The sequence below is a fragment of the Borostomias antarcticus genome (genome assembly GCF_949987555.1).
Source record: "Borostomias antarcticus genome assembly, chromosome: 1".
In the NCBI taxonomy this organism is placed as follows: domain Eukaryota; kingdom Metazoa; phylum Chordata; class Actinopteri; order Stomiiformes; family Stomiidae; genus Borostomias; species Borostomias antarcticus.
The window spans coordinates 20,106,436-20,131,473 of NC_140234.1; the positions used below are offsets into that span (position 1 = coordinate 20,106,436).

A 25,038-nucleotide genomic window follows, 5' to 3' on the forward strand; every position below is an offset into this window, starting at 1 on the left:
AATAGATTTTGTTCATTAAGCAATTTGTACTGAAGATTATTTTACTCAAGAGCATATGGTAACAGTAAAGCTTGACAGGTGTATTTTGATCACATTTTTATTACATTTTTATAACATGTTGGGCTAAATCAAATACTCTTACCTACACATTTTATATGTAACAGACTGTGTACATTTTCCTTAAATTATCAAAAAGGTCAGCACTACCGTTGATTCAACGAGAACCCACAAACCCTTACAGGCACACTATTAAGCACGATTTCAAATCCTACAATGGGAAAATCCTATTCCAAAGAAACACAAAACACATCATTCACCCAGTTAACAGTGGGCAGAAAATACCACAGGACAGTATTTTGTTACAAGAGCTCTGTAGAAATTTTCAAGGAATTGGTGAAACAAAAGGTGTAGCTCATAAGTTGTATGCATTGTATGGTTTTAACTGACCTACAGTACGGAGTAGTTCAGAGACTACTAGCTTTGTCAGATTCTCTTAATCAAGGCACAAAAGCCAGAGAGATATTTTTAAGAACACAATCATTACGTTTCCTCCCTCCCATTTTGCAGAATGTAGAGATTTATTAATGGAATATCAAAACTATAATTGTATGCATTACAGTAGAATAGAACATGTGCAACAGTCTACTTCAACTTCACACTCCATCTGTCCTGCTGACCCTGTTCCAAACAGGTGACGCGGTTACTTGTCAAAGACGTCTAGGGGGTAGTGCTCCTTGTATTGCTGCACATGCCTCCACATGGCCTCCCTCTGCTTGATCAGGTTGGGGGTCATCTCCTCGTACACGTCGGAGAAGAGCAGGTCAATCTTAGGCTTCAGCCGCTTCTCTGCCTTCTCAAAGGCTTCCATCACCATCTTGCGGGACTGCTTCCTCCAGGTCCTCTCATCCTCCTCGCTCCACCAACTGCGGGCGGTCATGTAGTGCCTCAGGCGAGAGATGGGGTGGTCCTGCTTGTCCCAGTAGTTGACCTCATCCACGGAGCGGTAGGCCGAGCTGTCATCACTGGTGCTGTGGTGACCGATTCTAAGGAATGGACGACAGTGTTAATAAATGTCAGAGGATTGCACACATCTCTTAACGCTCAACATAAAGAAGGGAAATGCTTTACATAAAGTAGAGTAAGGTTATTTACGTTTCTACTAACTAGTCAGTTAATGCCAATGTGACAGCTAACCTGTAGGTCATAGCCTCAATGAGGAAGGGCTGGTTCTCTGCCACAGCTCTGCGACGGGCTTCTTTTGTGGCATTGTACACTGCAAAGACGTCATTTCCATCTACACGGATTGACATCATGCCATAGCCTGGGCCTCGTGCAGCTGATGAATGAAAGAAAGACATGTGTTTGTCATTGTAAGAGGGGGACTCCCAGTCTTAATTTCTACCATCATTGTAAAGCAATAATGTGTTTGCTTTATTGTTAGGAAGGTAGGCTATATAATAAAAACTGGAAGGAGTTTGTTAAAGCTGCAGTATTTAGGATTTTCATGAGATTTAAAACATTTAAATATTGCTATTACTACACTATGATAAATCGAGAGGGGTAAGTGATTGAGCTCCTCTGTGACAACTAGGGATGTTAATAGTTAATCAACTATCAATTAATTGCCGATAAGAATTTACTTTACGAGTAAGATTTGGTTACTCGATTAATTGCTTGTTAATGGAACAGAACTTTTTTTGGGGGGAATGAACGTTATCAACGGGAGTTGCGTGAAATGTTATCACGATTTAGGGTTTGACTACACATGAAGGCGCCCCGCCATGTAGTGAAGGCTAATTGGGATTCCGGAAAATTTCAACGACAGTGGAAGACGACAAAAAAATGAAGCGAGCAAAGCGCAGTCCAGCGTGGGACGTTCTTATCAATTAATCGACCATTGTTTGTTAAGGTTAACAGTTATCGATTAATGAAATTCCATGAAATTTGCAACCCTATTGACAACCACATCTTTGTATATTGTAAACTGCTGTTTGGCTCTGCTACAGACATTATAATAATTATTAGTTATTATATAATTACCCCCCACGTATTTCCCCAAACATTTTTGGAGGCCACACCTGGTTCAAAGCGTGTGCTGAGATCGAATCAACAACACGGGCTACTCTTCCTTGGCCTCATGGATACCCATACCCACAAATGTTCCCTCCTAGCTGGCTTGGCAGCTGGCTTGTGGCAGGCTCATATTGCAGCATTACATACTGCAGCTTTAAAGTGCAACTTACCATGACTACATGCATTCCCCAGAGGTATCAGCAACATCAGTAACAGGTTTGTGCTTGTTAAAGAAATGCAAACAAACCGGGCACAGATTTGAGATGGGACAGGACACTTACCTATACCATCCCCCCTGTACTGTTCGTTGGTGGGGGTAGAGATGGCATAACCATTGTTGCGACAGAAAAATATGAGTGGGCATTCCAGGGTGGCAGCAAAGTTGAACCCGGCATGGGCATCCCCCTCACTAGCTGCTCCCTCTCCGAAATAGCAGATCACGGCGCGATTGGAGTTCTCCCGCTTGGCTGCATATGCTGCCCCAGCCGCTGAACAACGACAGGTGAGGGTAGACAAACAGGAGTCAGCATCTCAGTCTCCCATGACCAAGACCTCAAATGAATGCAAGACATGAGATTGGAGGCTCACCCTGCGGAATTTGTGTGGCCAGAGGTGAGGAAATGGTGACAAAGTTGAGGTCCTTGCTGCCGTAATGGACTGGCATCTGACGACCCTTGCCAAGGTCATCGGTGTTAGCATAGCACTGTGCCATGAACAGGTCCAGTGGGAAACCACGGTACATAAGCACTCCTAAGGAGCAGACAACAATATGGTTGAGTCTCTATATTGAGCTAGGCCTGAAATGAAAATGACTGTGTCCTTTGAAGCCATGTTGCTTGAAAATCAGACAAATATACGGACAAACATTCTACTAATAGCTGTAACGTGCACTTTTATGCTGATGACAGTAATTTATTCTTCTGCTCCTACTTTGGGAGGAGCATTATCTATTCTGCAGACAGCTTTTGACTCAATCTAGCACTCACTCCTAGAGCTTAAACTTAAATGCAACAAAAATTAAATGTATGCAATTCTCTATAACCCGATCCTACAAGGTACTTTATTTTGCTCTATGGATGGCTCTGGAATTGAGAGTGTACCCTTGTAAAAGTATCTGGCCATTATTACTGATGAAAAGTTGTCCTTCAAGGCTTCAACTATGCAAAAGGTTAGGGGTGAAACTTGGGTTCTTTTATCGAAATAAGTAATGTACTGAGTACATGTACAAGTACAGTCCACTTTCCTGTCAGTATTTGATTATGGTGACATTATTTATATGCCCCTACTACCTTGAAACAACTTGACACTATCACTCAGCACTTTGCTTCATCACTGGTGATCATTTTAGAATGAACCACTTTAATTTGTATCAGGCAGTGGGTTGGCTGTCCCCACAGGAGCACTAGCTCCTGTATGTGTACAAAGCCATCCTAGTCAACTACCTAACATCCCTCATCACATGGCAGGCTAGTCATCACCAGACAAGGTCTCAGGACTGGGTGACTCTTAAGGTCCCTAGAGTCAAAACTGAACTTGGAACAACTGCTTTTAGTTATGGTGCTCCTAGAGCATGTATTAGGCTTCAGGAGACTTTTAAATTGGATGCCTTAGTCACTTTGGACATTTTCAAACATATGATTCGAGAATTTGGAGTCGAAGTCTGTTTATGTTCTGTATATGTTGTCATTGGATTTAATTGTGTAAAATATATGAATGTTTTTAAATTATTATATTGTTTATGTTGGTATATAATCATGTATGTAATCAGGGCACCACTCTAAATGAGACATTGGTCTCAGTGGACTCCCCTGGATATATAAAGGTAATAAAAAGGTAATAAAAAAAACAACCACATATAAACCTTGTCGTTTCATCCTTACCGGCTTCTCTGTACTGGCCAAAGACCAGGTCTTTTGGATCGAGGGCAGCAGCACTGCCAATGTGAGTCCCCTCCTCTCCATAGTTGGTCATGTAGAAGGAGATTCGACCCTGTGATTACAATCTCATTAGCCTCTCCTCTCACACTGTCCTTGACTGGCATTCCATCCAACGACAAGCTCAGGGTCATAGACCTTACCTGTCTCTGAGATTCATACAGAATGCGGTCCATCGTGTTGAGCAGAGTCATATTCTGATAAAAGTTTAAAACTGTCTCCTTGGAAAGCTGAATGGGGGGGAGATATACAGTCATTAAAGGGATAATGCACTTGAAATCAATATCATATCACAATAGCCTGCAGTACATGGCAAACCTGTCTGTGACCTACTATGTTTGCTTTTGAAGAAGGCCTGAATCAATTTATTAAAGAAATAATATGGAGCCAGAGTGTGCAACACTTTTTTCCTACCTGCCTGGGGAATCAACGGGGAAACAACTGTTGTTTACATGGGTACACACCTCTTAAAACATTATTAAAAGTGAATGTAATAGTCTTACTACAGCATTTTGCCATTAGGCTCCTCTGTCTTTGTGTGGAGGGAAGTTGTACCTGTGGGTCTTCTGATGGGTTGATGATTTGACCTGCCCTGTCCATCACCCTGTACACTGGGATCCCAGAAATAACATTGGGCTGGATGAACTCCAGTCGTTCCACAAACTCTGCTGAAGCTCCAGGAAACTGAGGCTTCTCTGTCGTGGAGTCAAAAGGCTGTTGTCGGTGAACTCCCTGAAGGACAAAAGCCACTAGTCAATATCAATTTGACACAGTATTACTTGAATAATGTATCCATAAGAAATAACAAACCTCAATTTTAGACCAATACAATACTGCTCTACAATCGGAATCTCGTTCAGCTAAGATTAAATGTGTCATGGTATTGCTGCATGAGATGAGCAAATTGCATTCCCCATCACTGATACCAGATGAGACTACTTTAGAGTCAGTCTCACTGAAAACGTGGTATCAGTGCATTCCTATCCATGACAACACTATTGGGCCTAATACAGACATACAAATAATGTTATTAACTAGAAAATAAAAACATACAAATACATGTTAAAAACACCAGGTTTCAATTGAATGATAGTGCCGAATGGTGCTTTACACTACACAGGTCAGGAGTGAGACAGCGTGTTTGAAGGTTAGATCTAGGACAGGATTTACTTTACAGCGCTTCCCTGGGCCTATGCAACATTATTGTTTGTCACTCACAACATAAGGTATGATTACATGTTCGACTAGCTGGCAATCATTAGTGCTGTCTGAACGGTATGATACACCCCTGCAATTGCCCAATCAGGTTGCGAGAAACAGCAGCTAACGTATGCAAACTGACTAGCTAACGTTAGCCGTTGTATCTAGCTAGCCAACTTTAACTTTGAATCAATTCAAGGTTAAATACGAATTTAGCCAATCGGTGTATTATTAAATACCCAATCAAGCCATTAAACCCCACCAAAAATGATTTTGGTGACAAGATTGTCTTTTATTAGCTAACAGGGTCTGCCCAAGACGCAAGTTCAGCTGGTGGTGTTTCGATCCTGTGCACACGTCGAACGCTCAAACATTCAAAGATCTGCATCTCCACTCCTCCGTATACTTACATTGACCCTGAACGCTCTTTGTTGAAGGAGCCTTGCTGCTTTCAATCCAGTAGTTTGGCGAATTGCGTGAAAGCTGATCCCATACATTTTCTTCAAACCTCTTACCGTCGCCATCTTGCACCACTGTAGGCTTCTAGCTACATGCTACTAAACAGTATGCTACTAGCTACAACGTATGCCAAGGACGAACAATCGAGCTAATATCTAAACATCGAACTTTATGAGCGGCATTATCTTTAAGAACATTATCCACGGCACTAACACACCCCAAGCTGAAGGTACGCCATATTTTTCCACCTAATACATTTTTATCAAACATATATGATGCAGCAAGGATTAGGATAGAAGAAAATTATCTTGTGCTGTCGAACGATTCATAACGAAACATAACGTTACGTCACCCGTATGCGACAGTCAAGTTATACGCACGATGGAGGTGTGTAAATCTTCGAGCCCTACTCTGAGGGAATTTGGCTGCGAACAAAGTTTATTATCACGACCAGACGGTTCTTCTTCGTTTATCCAAGGTATGTTAATAAACAGATAGCTAACTAGTAACGTTAGCAGAGCGGTTGAAAGGCACTTGAGCCTCATGTGTGAGACCCGTCATGTCTGTGGAAAGCCACTGGCCTGGAAATACATCGCTTCCACCTCAAAAACCAACGATGCTCGTTTACTGCATCAGTAAAAGAACCCGACAGCCCATTTTTTCAACTTAATCCCATCCTCCAAACGGAAGCCCAAGATCTTATTCGATAAGATTAACAATAGTGTTGTTTCTCACCGCCACCATCTGCAGTACCCTGTTTTTCTACAGACCACTGTAACTTTCTTGCCTTTTTGTTGACAAGCTATTAGGTCCAATATCCCCCAACGGCACAACCCGCCTAACCTCAGCCCTCCACCATCTCACACTGTCCTGGACTCTTTCCAGCCCATTTTTACATGATCTGATGGATGTGATCAGTCAAATGATCGTAACATTTCTGTAACATGCCACATCTGCCTTGTGCTATATATTATGTTTTATCTCTGTTGGATGCTTTTTCCTGTCTGTCATTGTCGTGTTGTTCTTGGAGGGGTAATGTGTTATGCCCAGCTTTTGTACCTATGTTTTTATCATCTCTGTGAAGCACTTTGTGACCATGTCTGAGAAAAGCACTTTAAAAATAAACTTTACTTACTTACTTTTACTGTAGCAGTGCACCCAAAGTCGAGGAAGACATGCGCTCAAGAAAATCAACAAATTAGCTAGCTAGCTAAATGTAGAATCTAGAAGGAACAATTTCATCCATATAACGTTATTCATTCAGGCGGAGGTACCGATGTAAGGTCCTCAGGGGCTACCTTTGATCCACTGCTTCAAATTCAAATGCAGAGACACTGTCTCACTGTGACCCCAGTCAGTGTATCTGTTTAGTAATTTTTACCCAGCATATCTTTATCTCTGTGGATCACTGGATGAGGATCACATAAAAAATGTTTGTGTTGCGTATCTATATAGGTAACATCTCTCTCCCCTTTCTTCCTGTCTGTCTGAAGGGGACTCCAGTGTGTTGGCTGGGGTGTATGGACCAGCCGAGGTGAAAGTCAGCAAGGAGATCTACGACAGAGCAACTTTGGAGGTAGTGATACAACCCAAAGTAGGATTACCAAGTGAGTATTATTCAGACATTTTCTTGATTTTAAGTAGCCAAAGGTCAACTGCTCAAATGGGCTTAACCATAAACCCCCCTATTCAAATAGTTTTGGAGAGCACTGTGTTATCCCAAACTGAAGGAAACTTCCCTTTGATGTCATGCACTTCTCACCAAAAGGTGGTAGTATAATGCTAACTTCCCGCAACCAACCTTACCGCTGTTCATCCACAATCTTGTTTTAGGTGTTAGGGAGCGAGCCCGAGAGCAGTGTGTGCGGGAAACTTGTGAGGCGTCTTTACTGTCTACACTTCATCCACGCTCCTCCCTCACACTCATCCTTCAAGTGGTTCACGATGATGGCTCTGTATCCTTTACTCAAATTAATTTCCTACATTTCTCTATTATGTGCATGTGATTCTATGCACACTATTATTTGTTGTTGTCTGCTGGGGAGGCAACACCAGGTATGGGGAGACAAACTGAACAAGCTGGTTAGGAGGGCCAGCTCTGTTGTGGGGCAACAACTGGGCAGCCTGGAGGCTGTGGTGGAGAGGAGGATGAGGGACAAACCTGGACATCCCCTCCCATCCTCTCTATGATGAGCTGTGGCAGAGGGGGAGCACCTTCAGCTCATCCTACCCAGGTGCAAAACAGAGCGGTTCAGGCATTGGCCATCAGACTCTATAACAGTACCTGAGCATTGTGAAGGTGTGCATGTGTGTGTGTGTGTGTGTGTGTGTGTGTGTGTGTATATACACAGTCTGGATGTATATATTCTATATTTAACACATGCTGGATGGATGGATGGATGGATGGATATATTCCTTGTTCTTTTTATGCTTATTCTCTACTATGTATATTCTGTATTCTGCATTTCCAACCTTTGCTCTAATTTCACACTGCTGAAATGCCAAATTTCCTTCTATTATTATTTTATTCAATTTTGTATTGATTATTAAGGTTCATGTCTTTCTGTCTGCCTGCCTGTCTGTCTCGGTCCTTCAGGCCCTGTAGGAATGAGCATTATGGCCAATGGTAACATATTTTAGCATTGTTTCATACCATCCCTAGTGTACCAATAGCCTGGTATCCATCCAGCCATTCTGATCATGTGAGCTCACATTTTGTTTCTCTTTGCAGATCAGTCTGGTAATTCAGACAGATTTTTACCCAGTCCGTTCTGGACCGGGCCAATTACAACCCTTTCTATAATATGGGGCAGGTTTAATACGATGACTGTACCCACTTGATATGATGACTAACCACGTTTCGTTGCTCTGAATGGTTGTAGATCTATCCAATTGCATCCAGAGGCTTTTTATTTTGCGACCGTTGATGGCGCCCCCTGGTAATCGAAAATGAACTGAGCATTTCCAGACCCTTCCCATTTTTTCAAATTGGGTCTGGCGAAGCCAGGCTAGTGTACCAAGGCCTCTACAGTTGTTTGAACTGCCCTTCCTTATCCAGGACTCAGTTGTTGTCGTGCTTCCTGAATGCGGCCTGCATGGCCTTGATGGATGCAGGGCTGCCCATGAGCTGCCTGTTCTGTGGAGTGACCTGTGCTATTGACACACAGGGTCAGATCGTCACCGACCCTACTGCAGCTCAGGAGAAGGTAAACCTAATGGAAGCCTTGTGTAGAACGACATTATAGTCAACGGATGAATCTGCTTTGTTTTAGATCTTCCCTTATTACCAGAGTTGAAAATATCAGCTATAACAATATCAATCTATTTTCCCCACCTAGGAAAGTCGAGCTTTGATGACGTTTGCTATTGATAGCACAGAGCACAAAGTGATGATGTCATCAACCAAAGGATCTTTTTCAGTTCTTGAGGTAGGTGAATATGACACGTGTGGTACATTTTTGTCAAGTTCATTGTACAGTAGCTTACTTGAAAAAGTTATTGCCTAACCATACAAAGACCTTCCAGTTAGTGGTATGTGTTGCTCCTCAATCAGATAACCCAGATTACTTTAGCATTTGGTGCTATTTTTTCCTTATGATGATATCACAGAATGAAATACTCTTATATCTCTGTATCCATTCACAGCTCCAGAAGTGTATAGCCGTCAGCCAGAAAGCATCAGAGAAGATCTTCCAGTTCTACAGAGATTCTATCAGACGGCGATATTCCAAGACCCTCTAATAGAGAATATACTCCCGTTTTGTCGTCTTTCTTTTTTTCAAAACAAGCTTGTTTTAATAAATATTAATAAAACATACAATTTTGACCCCTCGGAACTACTGTGGCACCTTCCATACATTTGTTAATCAAGGAAAAAAGGGAAATGTTTGATCAAGAGCATTTATTAGATTCATGTCGTTTTTTGTTTTTGCAATATTCACCTTTATTTTTTTTTTTATTTATTTTTTATTTTTTTACACAACAGTGAGAACAGGAACAGAAGTAAAATGACAACAGACCAGGCCATTCTCTTGACCACCCTCTGACCTCTGGACTGGACTGAGTGACCATCACTGACATGGCATCTGAGCTCCTTTATATTGTGTGTACACATTTAGCTATACCAAGAAACAGGATTGGCATATCTTGACAGTGACATATTTGCTTAGGGTTGTCTGACCAGCACAAAGGTGCTTTAGACTCGTGTAGTCACATCATGGCACATCAGCGGTTGTCACAGATGTAGTCAGTATGGTTACATAAGTGCTTACATAGATTGGTAATGGTGATCTTTTATCAACTCAGTCTTGATACAACACTGATTTTCTGAACTGCACAAAATACTGGCTTAGAATTAGAAATGAATATCAGGTGCTTGCAACTCTGCACTCTATAAAACTATATATATAAATAGAAAATCAGTATATTTTGTTTGAGAGTCTACAGTGTTTTAAGACATTCTTCCCTTATCAATCAGCACTTTGGACTCTTGGTACTGAACAACAACATGGTTAGAGATTTTTTTTAAATGTATTCACATTTTTGGCCTCTGTCCAGACCAAATGAAGGACATTGAAGCATGGAGCAAGTTAAACATGGTTAGGTGCAAATTCACCATGCAGATTTACTGTGAAATTAAAATGAACCGATACATGCTTTGCTTTGAGGGGATATGCACAGGAAGTGTCTGGCATTTTGGTCACGCCAAAAAGAGGTCACCTGTTAGACACTGTTGTGGCTTTAATTCTCTTTTCTATACAACGTAAGCACACATAATAACATCCTCTGAGAATAGAGTATTGCGCCGCAATGTTGGCTTATGCATGATTACATGGTTGTGTTTGAACATTTCAGTCCAGACTGGGAGGTGTCTTCGACAACTGTGCTAGGGGATTCCAGTCTAAGTGGCTGTATATTGGAGGGGGAAACAGAAGGTCTATATTTGGGGAGCTGGTAATGTCCTGGTAGAGGAGTTTGTCATAATGCAATGACTCATACTAGGATCCCCGGAGTTCTTCCTGTACTGGGCTCACCCTCTTTGTCCCTTTCAGCCAGCACCATTTTCCAACGTTTGTATCAGATGTAATTCTTGTAGTCATGTAGTTTTCTCCATTCCAGATTCATGTCACATAAATAAATATAAAGAAATATGTTTTATTTCATTTTGGCACATCATTCTCATTCATTTTCCTTGATTACCAGTAAGACATCATTATTTTGTAAGCCATTATCAAGGAAACGAGCCAGTTAGAGAGCAAGCTTTGTACCATGGAGGATAAACCCAGAGGAGGGCTGGGATTGGTTGGTCTGCCGAGGCAGAGCCTCTCTGTGGGGGTGTGCCTCTGGCGGCCGGCCCCACTGTCCCACTGTGAGGTCCATTAGGATTTGCAGCTCCCATGTCCTTGTCAGGACCTTCACACAGATCCACTGACTATCGTCGCCATACTCCCCAGCCGTTTCACTCAGCCCCACCCGGACGACAGGAGCAATTCTTGCAGATCCTCAGAGAATTCACTGGACCTACTTGATGATTAGTCCTCGGGTTTTAATGCTCCGTGAGGATATTTACAACATATCAATTGTATTTACATCTCTTTTGGATTCTCACTTGTATTCTACAGAGTTCCACAGAATAAGAATAATGACGTGATCCTCCTTGTAAATGAATTATCCCATCTACCTCAAAATGATCATAATGTCTAAGTCTCCAAGAGTAACTGAATGGACCAATCCAGGCTCTCCCACTTCAGTGTATATGATTTTGACCAGAGAGAGTCAAAGGGTGAAGGGAGTGATTCTTGTATACAATATATCCAGTTAGTGGATATACTGTTATATGGGGTGGCCTAGTTACAGCGCAGCTGTAGCTCTGGAGGTAGCGTGGGTCATCCAATGATCGTAGGGTCTGCGGTTGAATCCTGGTTCCTCCTGATGTTGAAGTGTCCTTGGGCAAGACACAGAACCCCAAATTGCTCCCAATGAGCACGCTAGCCAATGGTGTGTTAATAGGTGAATGAGAGGCCTTCATTGTAAAGCGCTATATAAGTGCAGTCCATTTACCATTTACCATAGTGGTGTTTGTGTTTATGTCAATGTTTGCGTATGTATGGAAGTGTGTGTGTGTGTGTGTGTGTGAGAGAGAGAGAGAGAGAGAGTGTGTGTAAAAGTCCTGGTCTTATGGTGGTTTTCCCGACAGGTAGGAGATGAGAGCAGTGATGGCACAGATGTAGGTGATGATTCCGAAGATGATGGAGAGCACAGACAGCCACAGAGCCTGGCGTGATGCGGCGCTGGCCCCCTGGAAATCACCCTGCGCCGACGCCTTGTTGGTCTGAGAAACCAGATCGAAAGAGAGAGTGGGGTCAGATGGGAAAAAAAGAGAGAGGGCACATTGCTTTCCATTTGTCGCTGTCCTGCTTCTGCCTCAGTCTTTCATTTTCTCAATCATTCACATGCTAAACCCACATGCTGATCCATCTGAGACACCCCACTTCATCCAACTCATTCATCATTTTCTTCCTCCGTCCATTCCTAGCCATTGTCTTTCACCGTGACCCCTATTTTAGGTGGCACTCAACACTATTGGAAATCTTTCATCCAGCACTGCTTGTTATGACTCTAATTAAACCTTAACGAAGGCCATCGATCTGAACACAGGGCTGTTGCCTTGCTGCCAATTAGCTTTGCACAGCCAGTAATGGAACTTTTTTTTTTCGGAGGGCCTGGAACGATTCTCATATCAGGAACAGAGAGGTTTGCTGCGGACAGAGTACAGATCCATAGTAACGCTGACTGATTGTGGTAATGTTGTGTGATCACTCACTCAAGGTGACTTGGACCACATTTTCACACAGGTTCATTATTTGTGTGTGGAGGCTGGAGAGACAAAATATCAATAGCAATTTCAACTCTCCTTGAGAATGAATGTGTATCGATGCATTTATTGTGCTTCTGGTGTGTTGAAATGTGTCAGAAATTGCATGGATCGAAGAAGATTATGTAATTGGACAAATTACTATGTACTGATACTATTGGATTAACGGCTAAATTAAACAAGTCATAATGTGTCATAATCCAAAATCGGTGTGTAATCCCTGTGTAAAACCCAGATGCATTTCCATTCATGTGCAAACTTTCACTTCAGGCATACTGTCACCTGGTGTTACCTGGGTCAATAGCAGCCTATCAACAGGATGGGTGGGGTAAGTTAGGACTAAATACTAAACAGCTATAAATTGTTCATGTGGATATATGGTTTTTAGAGAGGGAGAGAGAAAGAGAGTGTATGACAGTGGAATATTTTTGAAATATGCAAGGGGTCATCCTTGTCCATGGTCTTTCCCCTCTTCCCTCACTGTCTGGTTGTCTAAGTTCCTCATATACCAGCTGTCTGTGTTCAGGAGAAAATTCTATTTTTTATCTCTGTATGAGTCAAAAGTACATATTAACAGTACATTGCGACAGATTCAGAGAACACTGTATAAAGTACAGTATGTGCTGGGTCCTCTCGTTTTTTTCCCTCGACACTACAACTCTGGGCTCTGTCATTTGCTCACATGGCTTCTCCTATCACTGCTTTGCCGATGACACGCAACTGGTCCTGTCATTTCCCCCTTCTGACACACAAGTGGAGGCATGGATAGCTGCGTGCTTGGCTGACAGCTCAGAGTGGATGACACATCACCTCAAGCTCAATCTGGACAAGACTGAGCTGCTGTTCCTCCCGGGGAAGGGCTGCCCGCACCGGGACCTGGCCATCACCATTGACGACACAGTGGTGACACCAACTCGGACTTCGAGGAATCTGGACGTGACCCTGAATGACCAACTGTCATTCTCCGCAAATATCACATCCGTCACATGCTCTTGCAGAATCCTGCTCTACAACATCAGGAGAATTCGCCCTTTCCTCACTGATGAAACGGCGCAGGTGCTCATCCAGGCCCTGGTCATCTCCCGTCTGAACTACTGCAACTCCCTCCTTGCTGGGGCCCCGGCGTCAGCCATTAAACCCCTGGAACTTGTCCAGAAAGCTGCTGCTCGCCTGGTGTTCAACCGCCCCAAGTTCTCCCTCTCCGTTCCCTACACTGGCTCCCTGTAGCAGCTCGCATCCAGTTTAAAACTCTGGCACTAGCCTTGGCCATGGTCAAACCCTATACCTCCTCCCTACCACTACTCTCTGCTACCTCGGGGCGACTGATTGCCCCTGCGGTCGATCGACACCGTCACGGCTCTTCTCTGTCCTGGCCCCGCAGTGGTGGAATGAACTGCCCACTGACGTCAGGACAGCAGAGTCGCTGCCCATCTTTCGTCGCAGGCTCAGAACTAATCTCTTCAAGAAGTACTACAACAATCCTCCCTCTTAAGCACCTATTGTATTTAGATTGCTATTCTTGCACTTTGCCTTCAGCACTAGATTATGCTCTTAGTCACTTGTTTTAGATAGGAGATGAACTTGTGAGTTCTGGCAAGTAGTAGTACATTGGCTTTTCCTACGTTAAATGCAATTATTGTTAGTCGCTTTGGATAAAAGCGTCTGCTGAATGACTGTAATGGAATGTAAAGGACGTACCTTCTGGGACAGGTAGAAGGCAGCGATGCCCAGGGGCCAGAAGCAGCACAGCATGGAGAAGAAGGCCAGGCCCAGGTAGTCCTGAGGGATCATCAGGGGAAAGTTGCTCTCGCTGTCCGTATCACTGAAGTCATCGCTGGATGAGTCCTGGAAGGTTCACAGCCAGTATCAGAGCAGCTCGTTCAACACCGGCTAGCTACAGAACTGCCATTTGCTATTTCAAAATGTGTTGTCATAGTAATCAGAATCCTTGGACATTGCAATGATGCTGTAGCCTACTTATGTGTAAAATATATGTTTTAAAAAAAATAAACAAATGAAAAATTTACATATATGTAAAAAGTATCAATGTTACACCTTTGTTTATACAAAGACAAACTAATATTTTGCTGGAAGAATTAATTGCATGTTTTTGCCCCCAACAATGTCCTCTCGAAAAATAACAATGCTTTGCTGGTAGCTGTAAGATAATGTGACTGAATGGGGTTACCCTGCATGAGAACCTGCTATGCTGCTGGCATGGGCAATTCATGACTCAGACATTTAGACAAGGGTGCATATCCAATCTGACTTCCCCTCCCTGACCCTGTCTGGCTGTTTTCCTTCCTTCATTTCCTGCACAAAATAGGTTTTATTTTCAGCATTCATTGGGCCTCATGAATAATTCAACTCAAATAACATTTTGTTGAATGTCTCTTCCTCCCTGCTAGAGCCACAGCAAAAAAGGCATTTATGTGTCTGCTTCAAAGATTAATGAAGGACAGGACATAAGGGTAAATCACAATCAGTTGTCACATTTAATAATCTCAAAGTTCACCAGGTTCCTCAGACAGTATAAGTCATCTTCCTGACTCTGTGATGCAGTCTGATCAAAATCAATGCATCGTCCCATTACAGGCCCCTGTTAGGTGGGCGCCAGTCCTACTTTATTGTCACTGTTCTCTGGAGGGGTGTAAATCAGCAGGCGGCCATGCAGGAGCCAGACACAGGCTCATGTCGGTGTCCCACAGGACAAGTCCTGAGGTTGTCACTCCTGTTCTGACCTCACATTGTATTGATCTCCATCAAGTCCTTTACCCAGGAGAGTTCAACAGCTGTAGCTCTTTTTTTGTACCTGGGCTTTTGATGTAAAACAAATGAGATGGAGATGCTTGTTTGTATTTCTGTGTGGGGTCAAAGGTCAAAGCTAGGTTACATTCCCCCAGGACAGAGTCTCTCCCTACACCGGCATTCGCTCAACAACATTTAATTTGAAGTGGTTTTACATTTGACCTTTTGGTAAAGAATCCAGATGACATGTCAGTAAATACACTCTGACAGAAGCAGCCCATTGGTTGAATGGAATTTGGTGTGTGTGTGTGTGTGTGTGTTTGTGCATGTTTGTGTTAAAAGACTTCAGCTATTCTGCAAGACTGTCTATGCAGTTGGACCATAATGCTGTACCTTGCCAAAGAATACATTTAAAGAAACATAAGACCAAAAGAGATTATAGATATTCAGTTTAGTGGTCTAGCCGTACGTCACACATAGGAGTGACGGTGGAGAGCTATTTATATATCTTCAAGGGAGAGCTACAGTGTATGATCACTGATGTATGAAATAGACCTGGCATCCTCTATATGTAGTATCATTACTAGCTCACCATTAAAGAGTCTTATGTAATTCCACCTCCTTGACAGAAAGCTTTCAACTCCTGCTTACTGCAGCGCTTTAATACCTTCCACTTACAGCTCCTCTCCAACTCCTCTCAAAATATACACCTCCCCTCTATTACCCGTCACCTGTCAAATATACACTTCCCCTCTATTACCTGTCAGTGGATATTTGAAGTGAAAAAACATCCGCTCTTTGTTGGCAGAAATTGTGAGTCATATTACCACTGAAGGTCATGTAGGTAGAAAGAGAGCAGAAACTGTGACCTGACTTTAACTCACTTCCCTCTGTCTCCCCTCTGGGCATCAACAGCTCCAACAGGAGGGGGGTTACAAAGAGATTTGACCCAGCTGTCCTGCTTCGCTGCAGGATGCTCTTCTCTGGTGTTCATACGTCGTTTCTTTGAATCACTCTGTACTATAATGTTTGGCTGGAGCGCTTGTTTGGTAGAAACGCCAGCGGGGCTTCGCCCGTACACCTCGGCGTGTGTATAGTGTGTCACGCCGCGCGGCCGCGGGGGGGGTCTTACCTCAAAGTCGGGCAGCAGGTCGTCCTCGTCCTCCAGGCTGTACGACACGCTATGGACGTCCTGCGCCTCTCCCAGCAGCTTCCTCTCCAGGGACGAGCCGGGGCGGATGTCCACGAAAGTGGTCTCCAGATACTCCTTACTGTGCAGCGCCAGGGGGTCGGAGTGGCCCCAGATCGGGCCCACCGGGGGGTACAGGGACTCCAGCGTGCAGGGCAGAGAGCACGGATCCAGCAGCTGCTGCTGCTGCTGAAGCTCGGCGCGCCCGCCGCAGTAGCTCCTCCACGCCAGCGGGGGGAAGGTTTTGTCCTCCTCGCACCTCACCAAGATGCCCTTGAACAGTGTCGCGGGGGCAACGCCGGCACCCAGGCCTCCCGTGTTCTTGGGGCTCTCCCCTAGGAGAGGGTGTTCCAGCTCATCTTGACACTCCATCTCTCTGTCACCGGCAGGCCACCACATCCAACGTTGGGCAAATCTAGAAATCAGTTCCCAGAGCTTTTCCCCTGAAGTGTGTCCTCTGGATTTTAAATGAAAGCAGCTGCCTCGCTGGCTTTAGTAGCGCAGTGATAATCCATCTTTAATCCAACTCTTCAATTGTACTCTTATTACAGGCCTTGTCCTCAAACCCAAGGACGCACACAGCAACCGCGGCGTATTGAACCAGGCCAGACCTGCCCATGCCAGCTCCCTTCGCTTGGCTCGGCTCTCTGTTGTTCTGTGCTGAGGTCGTGTTGGGAGATTTAAGCTCTCGAGGCTCTCCTGCAGATTTCCCTTTCCTCACATGTCATAAGCTGTTTGTTCCAGGGCGTGATGGCTTATGGCTGGGGCCTGGTCTCCCATTTCACATGATTGAGTGTGTCTGTGGTCACGAATATGCTAATGTGCTTTCTCTCACGTAGAATCCAGAAATGTCAATATTGAAGATGGAGTAGCTTGATTAGCACAGCTGATATGGAAAATATTGAAAAATAGGTTTTAAGCTTGAGTTCCCTTCAGGGCCACAGGTAAACTGTATAACAATCACGTATCAAGCCTTTATCCCCAACAGCATCATAGTATCATGGCCAAATTTCTTTCCCTTCAAGGATAAAAATAGGTGGCATGAAATAATAAATAATTACTTGACAGTTCAAAAGCAGCTGTAGAGGAAAATAACTGTAAATCCTGCACTTTTAGCCTGTCATTTGGGGTTATGTTTTCACTTACTACAGCTAAATAGATTTTTTAAAATAACAAAACAAAACAAAAAAACGTGTCTCAGAGGACTGAATTGTAGAGACACTGTTCTCTGCACTGTACTGAAGACTGTGGGAGACAGCACTCACACTAGCCCTGAATGGAGGGTCTGGGGTCATATTTCTAGGGCAGTTAATCTGAAAAAGCAATGAGGCTCCAGGAATAGAATCCAGGGGTGTTGTGGTCCAGGTCAGCAGATCCGTGAGCACGCCTCTTGTTTCTGAGGGAAGTGATAATGAAGAAATCAGAGTCTCCTAGTATTGATTTATGGCTGTGAGTTTGCTGCTCGCGACAGGAGCACTCCTGTGGGACATGTATCTTTAATGTGTCCAGTCTGCCGTGAGGTTTCATTCAGGACAGACGTTGGGAGTCGGGCGGTTCTGTGTCCGGTGGCCCGCCGTCTACCTCACCTCCACCGACACGCTGCAGTGCTGACAAAAGGAAAACAAGGTCACACATAACATCTACTCTGCTCAGTTTTGCTCTGCCTCTCTGCCCACAGCATCCTGACGGTCAGCTGTACACCACCGCGGCTCCTGACCCAGAGTACTGGCCGCATACTGGTCTATTCTGGGAACATGGCTGACACACACGCACACAAACACGCACACACACACAAACACACACACACAGACACACACACACAAACACGCACACACACACAAACAAACACACAGACACACACACACACAAACACGCACACACACACAAACACACACAAACAAACACCTGCACACACCAACACACACAAATACATACACACACACACACACACACACACACACGTAAACGCACTCATAATGGACAAGGCACGGTGGCCAAGTTTTCTCAGGTAAAGGGTAGCTGCTGTCTTCCAATGTTCTTCAACAGTGGATACCTGCTCCAGGCAATGAAAGACCTCAAAACAAGACTCTGAACATCCTGCCGTCATAAAAGTAGACCCTGTTGTGTCCAGTCCTAGCTTTCCTCAGGAAAACAAGTGACTGAAGACTATAGTACAGAGAGCTAGAGTGCTCAGACCAGTTGATGAAGAACGACATGGCATCTATAGGTATCAACTTCCTCCCCATAACATCGTGGTATTATACATGGTCAGCACTTTGACTTTAAGGATAAATATTTTTGGGATGAATTGATATATAATGATTTGGCAATTCAAAAACAATTGTGGAGAAAAATAAACGGTAAAGCTTTCATTTTAAGGCTGTCATTTTGGTTTACAGTTTTTCTCTGTGGCGGTCAGATATGTACAGAAAGGTCCGAAACAAACCAGACAGCCCCTCAGCTTATGATGGAACAGGGCGACTAAGCATCAGGATGCAGGAGATACTGTACTGTAGTTCATAGATGTAATGCTGTCATGAATGTGTCTCGGTTATTTATGGGTGCTCACTCATGCTTGAAGAGAAGCATGATTGCAGACCTTGCCACGCTTTCAGTGAGATCCTTTGTTCATATGTTTACCTGACAAATTCCTTCAGAGCACCATGATGTGATGTATTTTTACATTAAAACCACACGATGGCATTTCTCAATAAAATGAATGGTAAGCAAACACAGTTGGACAGTTGGAAGATATGCCTGAGGCTCTTCTGACTATCCTCACCTCCCCAAGGTCTCTCTCACAGCAGTGACTTCTTCAAGCTTCAATAGCTACTCATACAATCTTGCCTTTTTTCTTATTTTTTTTGATTAATTGATTAATTAATTTCATTATTGTATTATTTTCAGAAGCTTTTGATACAATTTATTTTGTCTGAAGTTTGAAGTATCTTCAATTTGTTTTTGATATGGTGAATAAAGTGAAACAGATGCAGGCAAAAATGTGCTGAGAGCAAGCAGGGTCAATATGCCATCAAGTAATAGAAGGAAAAAATAGAGATATTCATGTTCACAGTACAAGTCAGAATTACACTGCCAATTATTGAGACAATGTATGCAATTGAGATAAACAATCTATGCTAGGGGGCTCTGGTAGTTTGGTTGGCTGGGGGGGTGTCATGGGACCTTCTGTGTGGATCTGCCATTGTGGTCTGTTTGGGTAGGATGTGGTTGACGGTTTGCATAGTTGTCACATTGTGATTGAAAGTACATCTGTACTTATTTTCCTTATTCAACTTTTTTTTTCTGTGCTGTTTAAGTTGTTTTTTTTGGGGGGGGGGATTATTGTCTGTTGGTATTTTTACTATTATTATTTGTTATTGGTATTGTTATTGATATTGTTTTTATTATTTAATATTTAAATGGGGTTGTGTTGTCCATGTAAAAACATAGAAAAGGTTGAGAGTCACCAGTGATTATTTATGTGTCAAACTGTACATTATGCACTCTTTGAATTTTTTTTTTTTGGGAAACAAAACAAAAACAATTTATGCTAACTAATTCAACGGTTTCATTGCTATGAATATCTAGAAACAATACTGTACCACCCAATCAATTGGAATCAATGCTCTTTACTTGAACAATTATAAATGTAGAATACTATTCAATTCGGGAAGATTCTTTGACAGTTTTTGTTGAGGAAGCCTCTTTTCAATAACATTATAATGAGAAATGTTATGTATATTACATTCACTCTGCTACACACTAGGAGTGGCTCAGTTGAATTGAATCCAGTGTCTTGTAGTTCTATGCTCCAAAGCACGGCTTGGAAAGGCTCTGAATAATTGGTGGCTATGTGCTGGCATGGTGCTGAGGGCTGCATTCCGCTCTACGTTATTGCTTTGTTGTTCCTTCCTGTCCACCTCCTTCCTCCTCCTCGTCCTCCTCCTCCTCCACCATCATTACAGAGGGCAGGTCCCTCTCATGCCGAACAGGCCGGTGATCATTCAAGAACACACTCTCTGACGTCAACTACTTCTCTGACTGCAAGCTGTCTCAAAACGCACTACTGACGATGCAGGCACACACACACACACACACGCACACACACACACACACACGCGCACACACACACACACACACACACACACACACACAGACACGTACACCTCGTCCCCTCTCCCTTGCCCCCCACAGCTTGGTTCCAGGAGGGATGCACTCAGCTTTATTACGTGTCCCCCCCCCCCCCACCATAAAAAGACCTCTGTCAGCTGTATTATAAGCCTGCCTCCTTTCTGATTCTGCAACGCTCATAAAACATGCAGTCAGGTGGAAGGAAGGCAGCAAGGACGGCGCCGCAAATCACCACCCACACTTTTAGAGAGAGCCCCGCTCTCTTCCCACAAACAGCTCCCCCTCTATCCTTCACTTTTACTTCTGCCTCCCTTCACCTCTCTCCCCTCCTCTACCGGCGCTCGCTGGTCTCTCCTCCGTCTCTCCTTCGTCTTCCTTTCGGCGACTCCAACCAGCCGTTTGCCGAACTCTTGTTACCAAGGCAGAGAACTTGACAGGGCATAAGGAGGAGAATGTTCTTGCTGATTACTGTGCTCTAGGAATAGTCCTAGAAGTGTCTCCAGCAAACACACACACGCGCACACACACGCACACACACATGCGCGCACACGCACACACGCACACACACACACACACACACACACATACACACACACACACACACACACACATTGCGGTATCAGTAGATGAGGCTTGGAGCCTCAAACGCAGAGGAGCACGTTCTGAACAAGCAATGGTACAGTCAGTCGGTGGTATAGGGTCGTAAGAGGCAGTAAACGTCCTCAGCCTCAATAAAAAGACATGATGTATAATGCTGATGGAGGGCTGATAACACTATACTGGAGGTATTTCTCATGAATTGCGATAAGAACACCTACAGCAGCTGGGAGCTGGAGTACATGTATTGATTTGAGGGTGGAACGCCATCTTTCCCTCCCGCTCTACTGATCCATGCGTTAGGGTAGACGTGTGAGGGCTGATAAAAGACCAGGATACAATGCTGCTCTGGATGCCACTGTAACGCCACGTTCCTATGGAAACACATTCACTGAAGAATTCTGTGTTCGCTGCAGGATAAATGAACCAGAGGCTAATTTGGCATTTCAACATTCCTCTGCTCGACTTGATAAGTGGGGACTTGATCATTCCGGCAGAGCCCTGGGGTTCCAGTGGGGCTCGGTGCTGTGGCTGTCACATTAGGAGTGTTAAAAAGATATATATATATATATATATATATAATATATATAATTCCCACTGAATGACATTCTAATGGAAAAAGAACACAGTCCCGGTAGAGGGTGAATATTTCTCTTATGTCCTGGAGGTATGTATGAGGAAGTGAGCCACACACGCACATCCATGGATAAATACACCTATGTATGCACACACGCAGACACGTACACACACACAGACATACACACACTCGGACACAACTACACGGACACATATAAATAGTGTACAATTATACACAATGACATACAACACACCCAACAGAGTGATCAATTCCCCGAAGCGCCCCCTCTCCACCCCCATTTTTCACCCCCCCTCTCTCTATCTCCCTCTCTTTCTTGTTCTTACTCTCATTCACACACACACGTGCCCCCCTCCCCCCCCTCCACACACACACACACACGTATACAAATACACACAGAAACAACACAGCTGGTACTGGGGTACAGTGATGCAGGGGTATGAAGGAAATCATCCATCTAATCTAAGATATGTACAAATGGTTCTAGTGTCAGTGCACTATGTGTGTGTGTGTGTGTGTGTGTGTGTGTGTGTGTGTGTGTGTGTGTGTGTTGTATACCGTATATGGGCATGTTCTGATGTGTGCACTGTAACTGTGGCCATGTGATTGCATGTAAATGAGAGCAATGATGTGATTTACTATGTTTTTTTATGAGAAGGACAGAGAGAAAAGGCAATATACAATGTAGGTGTGTGTGTGTGTGTGTGTGTGTGTGTGTGTGTACTGGATGTGTGTGCGAGTTGCACTTCAGTGCTTTATCTCCTAACAGCTGCTGTGTTGGAAAGACTCCACTCCCACTGGAATGGAGCCTCTAACAGAAAATGATTCTGAGGCTTAAACCTACATTACACCTACTGTAACTAAAATTAAAAAGAACACATCTTAGACCATCTCAAAGCATTCCCACTATCTCTTTGATATTGACTGTACAGTACGTGTTTTTTACTACATACCGGATTGCTTTCTTTTATTTGCTTAGTTGAGCAGGGAGTGGGGAGAAAGAGACACTGTATAATGGTGTGGTTGTGTGTGTGTGTGTGTGTGTGTGTGTGTGTGTGTGTGTGTGTGCGCGCGAGTGTGTCTGTGTATGTGTCTGTGTTTTATTCCTGTATTCTATTTGTCCTGCTTTTTGTTTAAATGTCTATAATGACTTGCTTTTTGTTTTAATGCTTTTAATTTGTCCTGCCTTTTGTTTTAAATGTCTATAATGTCTTGCTTTTTGTTTTAATGCTTTTAATGTCTCATGTAAAGCACCTTGAATTGCCCTGTGGCTGAAATGTGCTATATAAATAAACTTGCCTTGCCTTGCCTTGCCTTGCCTTGCCTTGCCTTGTGTTTTCACCTGTGTGTGTGTGTTTTGTGAGATAGTGTTGGATGAAGCCATTAGCCACTCACAGATCCCAACATGAGAGCTCATGTATTACATGGCCTCATCATCATTTACACATCATTTACACAGGGGCACATAGTCAGTTGTTGATTGGCTATGACCTACATTATGTAGCAAGGGGATACCTCACTAACAACCAACAGCTGGATACAACCAGGCACAGCGAGAGCCAAAAGAGGGACTCCTATTAGTAAACATTACTATATAAAACGCTTTGTTCTTCAGAGACAGCTTAGCTGTATCCTTTGAAGTCATGTTCCTTAGGCTACTACAGATTCGCTTTGGTTGCTTTGGGAACATGAACATTTGTTCTTTTGTGCCAAAAAAACCCAATTAATTGAATTGACTTTGTAGCTAGCCTACTGTTTAGTAAAATAGTAAAATACAGTATTATTTTAGTAAAACAAGTCATACAATAATAAGTAATAATATCATAAGTAATATGCCACTGCAGATTAGACATCAAGCACATAAATGTACATCTGAGAGGTTGAATGTGTGAAAGAATGCTACATGAGTGAACTACAGGGATATTCCACTCAGAAAGCTCTCCCCTCAGAGAGATACAATCACTGGGTCTCAAACTGCTGCAGCCTGCTGCATTCTTAACTAATCAAGAAGACAAAGCCGAATGAAAGTTTTTTTCTTATTTTTTTCTTTATTTAATAATAATGATTCTGCCTTATAATCGTGATATGGTGATTGTAGTTCCTAAGGTGATCTTAATGAAAGACTTGTCCGCATCACTGTGAACAGTAGCCTACACATTACAAGCCCTCAGCCTCATCGCTATAGCCTAAACTCAACAGTATTCTGTCTGTCCAAATATCCTTGCTTTAAACACCACAAAAACAATGACACTAAAGGCTGTGCGCATCAAATGTAAGAACAATCTCCCCTTGTGCTTCTTACATTATACTGTACAAATCTGTCGCAATTAAAGGCTTCAACAAAACCAGAACATAGCCAGAGAGGACCAGAGAATTTTTAATTTCAACTGCGTTCAAATTAAAATGCAAACAGACTCTATCTCTCTCTCTCTGTCCCTGCCTCCGGTATTTCCTTATGAAGGGAACTCCTTACCTTCTTCAGTGTCTGGTCCTCAGTGGGACCTGTCCTCTCCGGGATCCAGCCGCTCTGCAGGACGGAGCTCAAAAGAGGGCAGAGGGGGGAGGAGAACATCCAGCATCCCAGTTTGAACCGTCCAAGGACTCCAGTATCACAGCCTCTGAACCAACCAAGCTCCTACCGTCGCTCAGCTTAGAATGGGCATGTGCAGATAGGAGAAGTGTGTGTGTGTGGGGGGGGGGGGTGCGCGCGTGTGAGTGTGTGTGGGGGGGGGGCGGGTTGTGAGTGAGAGAGAGTGAGAGAGAGAGAGATGGAGAGAGAGAGATGGAGAGGGAGATGGAGTTATAGATACGATTGGAAAGTGTAGATGAGTGTGTGAGTCAGAGTTATTGATCACTTTCAGTTGGGTTGAGAGCCTTAAGAGATCAGAGCTCAGAGTATGCTCACACGTGTGTGTGACAAGGTACATGCCTCATTGTGTATGCTTTCCCAGAGACTTCCCTCTCCTCAGTGAGACACCTCCCCTCTCTGTCTTCCTGGCTCGCTCCATCCGTCTGCATCCCTCACACAGGAGTATCCGTTTACAGCTGTGTGTTTATAATAATGCTCAAAGACTCATCTTTTCAATGACTTTTAAACTACGGTGCAGCAGCCATCTCCCACCTCTCTCTCTGCTTGTCTATCCCTCACTCACCCTCCTCCTCCTCTCACTCCTCTCGCTCTCTCTTCCTCTCTCTCCCTTTGCCTTTTCTTGTCTCTGCTCCTGCTACCTTATCAGGG

General features: G+C 43.7%; 3 protein-coding genes across 3 annotated transcripts; 1 reads left to right on the top strand and 2 right to left on the bottom strand.

Moving 5' to 3' along the window:
• Positions 1 to 90: 90 nt before the first annotated feature.
• bckdha (branched chain keto acid dehydrogenase E1 subunit alpha) lies at positions 91 to 5,864 on the bottom strand. Its single transcript, XM_084440929.1, has 8 exons — positions 5,618 to 5,864; positions 4,563 to 4,739; positions 4,151 to 4,237; positions 3,954 to 4,062; positions 2,662 to 2,823; positions 2,355 to 2,561; positions 1,195 to 1,336; positions 91 to 1,043 (listed from the first exon to the last, which is right to left on the bottom strand). Exons 1-8 carry the CDS (start codon positions 5,729 to 5,731, stop codon positions 701 to 703), a joined length of 1,341 nt encoding a protein of 446 aa, XP_084297055.1. The 5' UTR covers positions 5,732 to 5,864; the 3' UTR covers positions 91 to 700.
• A 154-nt stretch (positions 5,865 to 6,018) lies between these two features.
• On the top strand, positions 6,019 to 9,432 carry exosc5 (exosome component 5). The gene is made up of 6 exons (XM_084447311.1): positions 6,019 to 6,144; positions 7,160 to 7,273; positions 7,500 to 7,621; positions 8,732 to 8,872; positions 9,005 to 9,094; positions 9,312 to 9,432. Exons 1-6 carry the CDS (start codon positions 6,048 to 6,050, stop codon positions 9,405 to 9,407), a joined length of 660 nt encoding a protein of 219 aa, XP_084303437.1. The 5' UTR covers positions 6,019 to 6,047; the 3' UTR covers positions 9,408 to 9,432.
• Positions 9,433 to 11,841: 2,409 nt separating this feature from the next.
• Positions 11,842 to 16,849, bottom strand: tmem91 (transmembrane protein 91; the record flags this gene model as incomplete). Its single annotated transcript, XM_084436116.1, has 3 exons — positions 11,842 to 11,997; positions 14,239 to 14,385; positions 16,421 to 16,849. The coding sequence occupies 3 exons, from the start codon at positions 16,847 to 16,849 to the stop codon at positions 11,842 to 11,844; spliced, it is 732 nt and encodes a 243-aa protein (XP_084292242.1).
• Between the last annotated feature and the right edge of the window lie 8,189 nt (positions 16,850 to 25,038).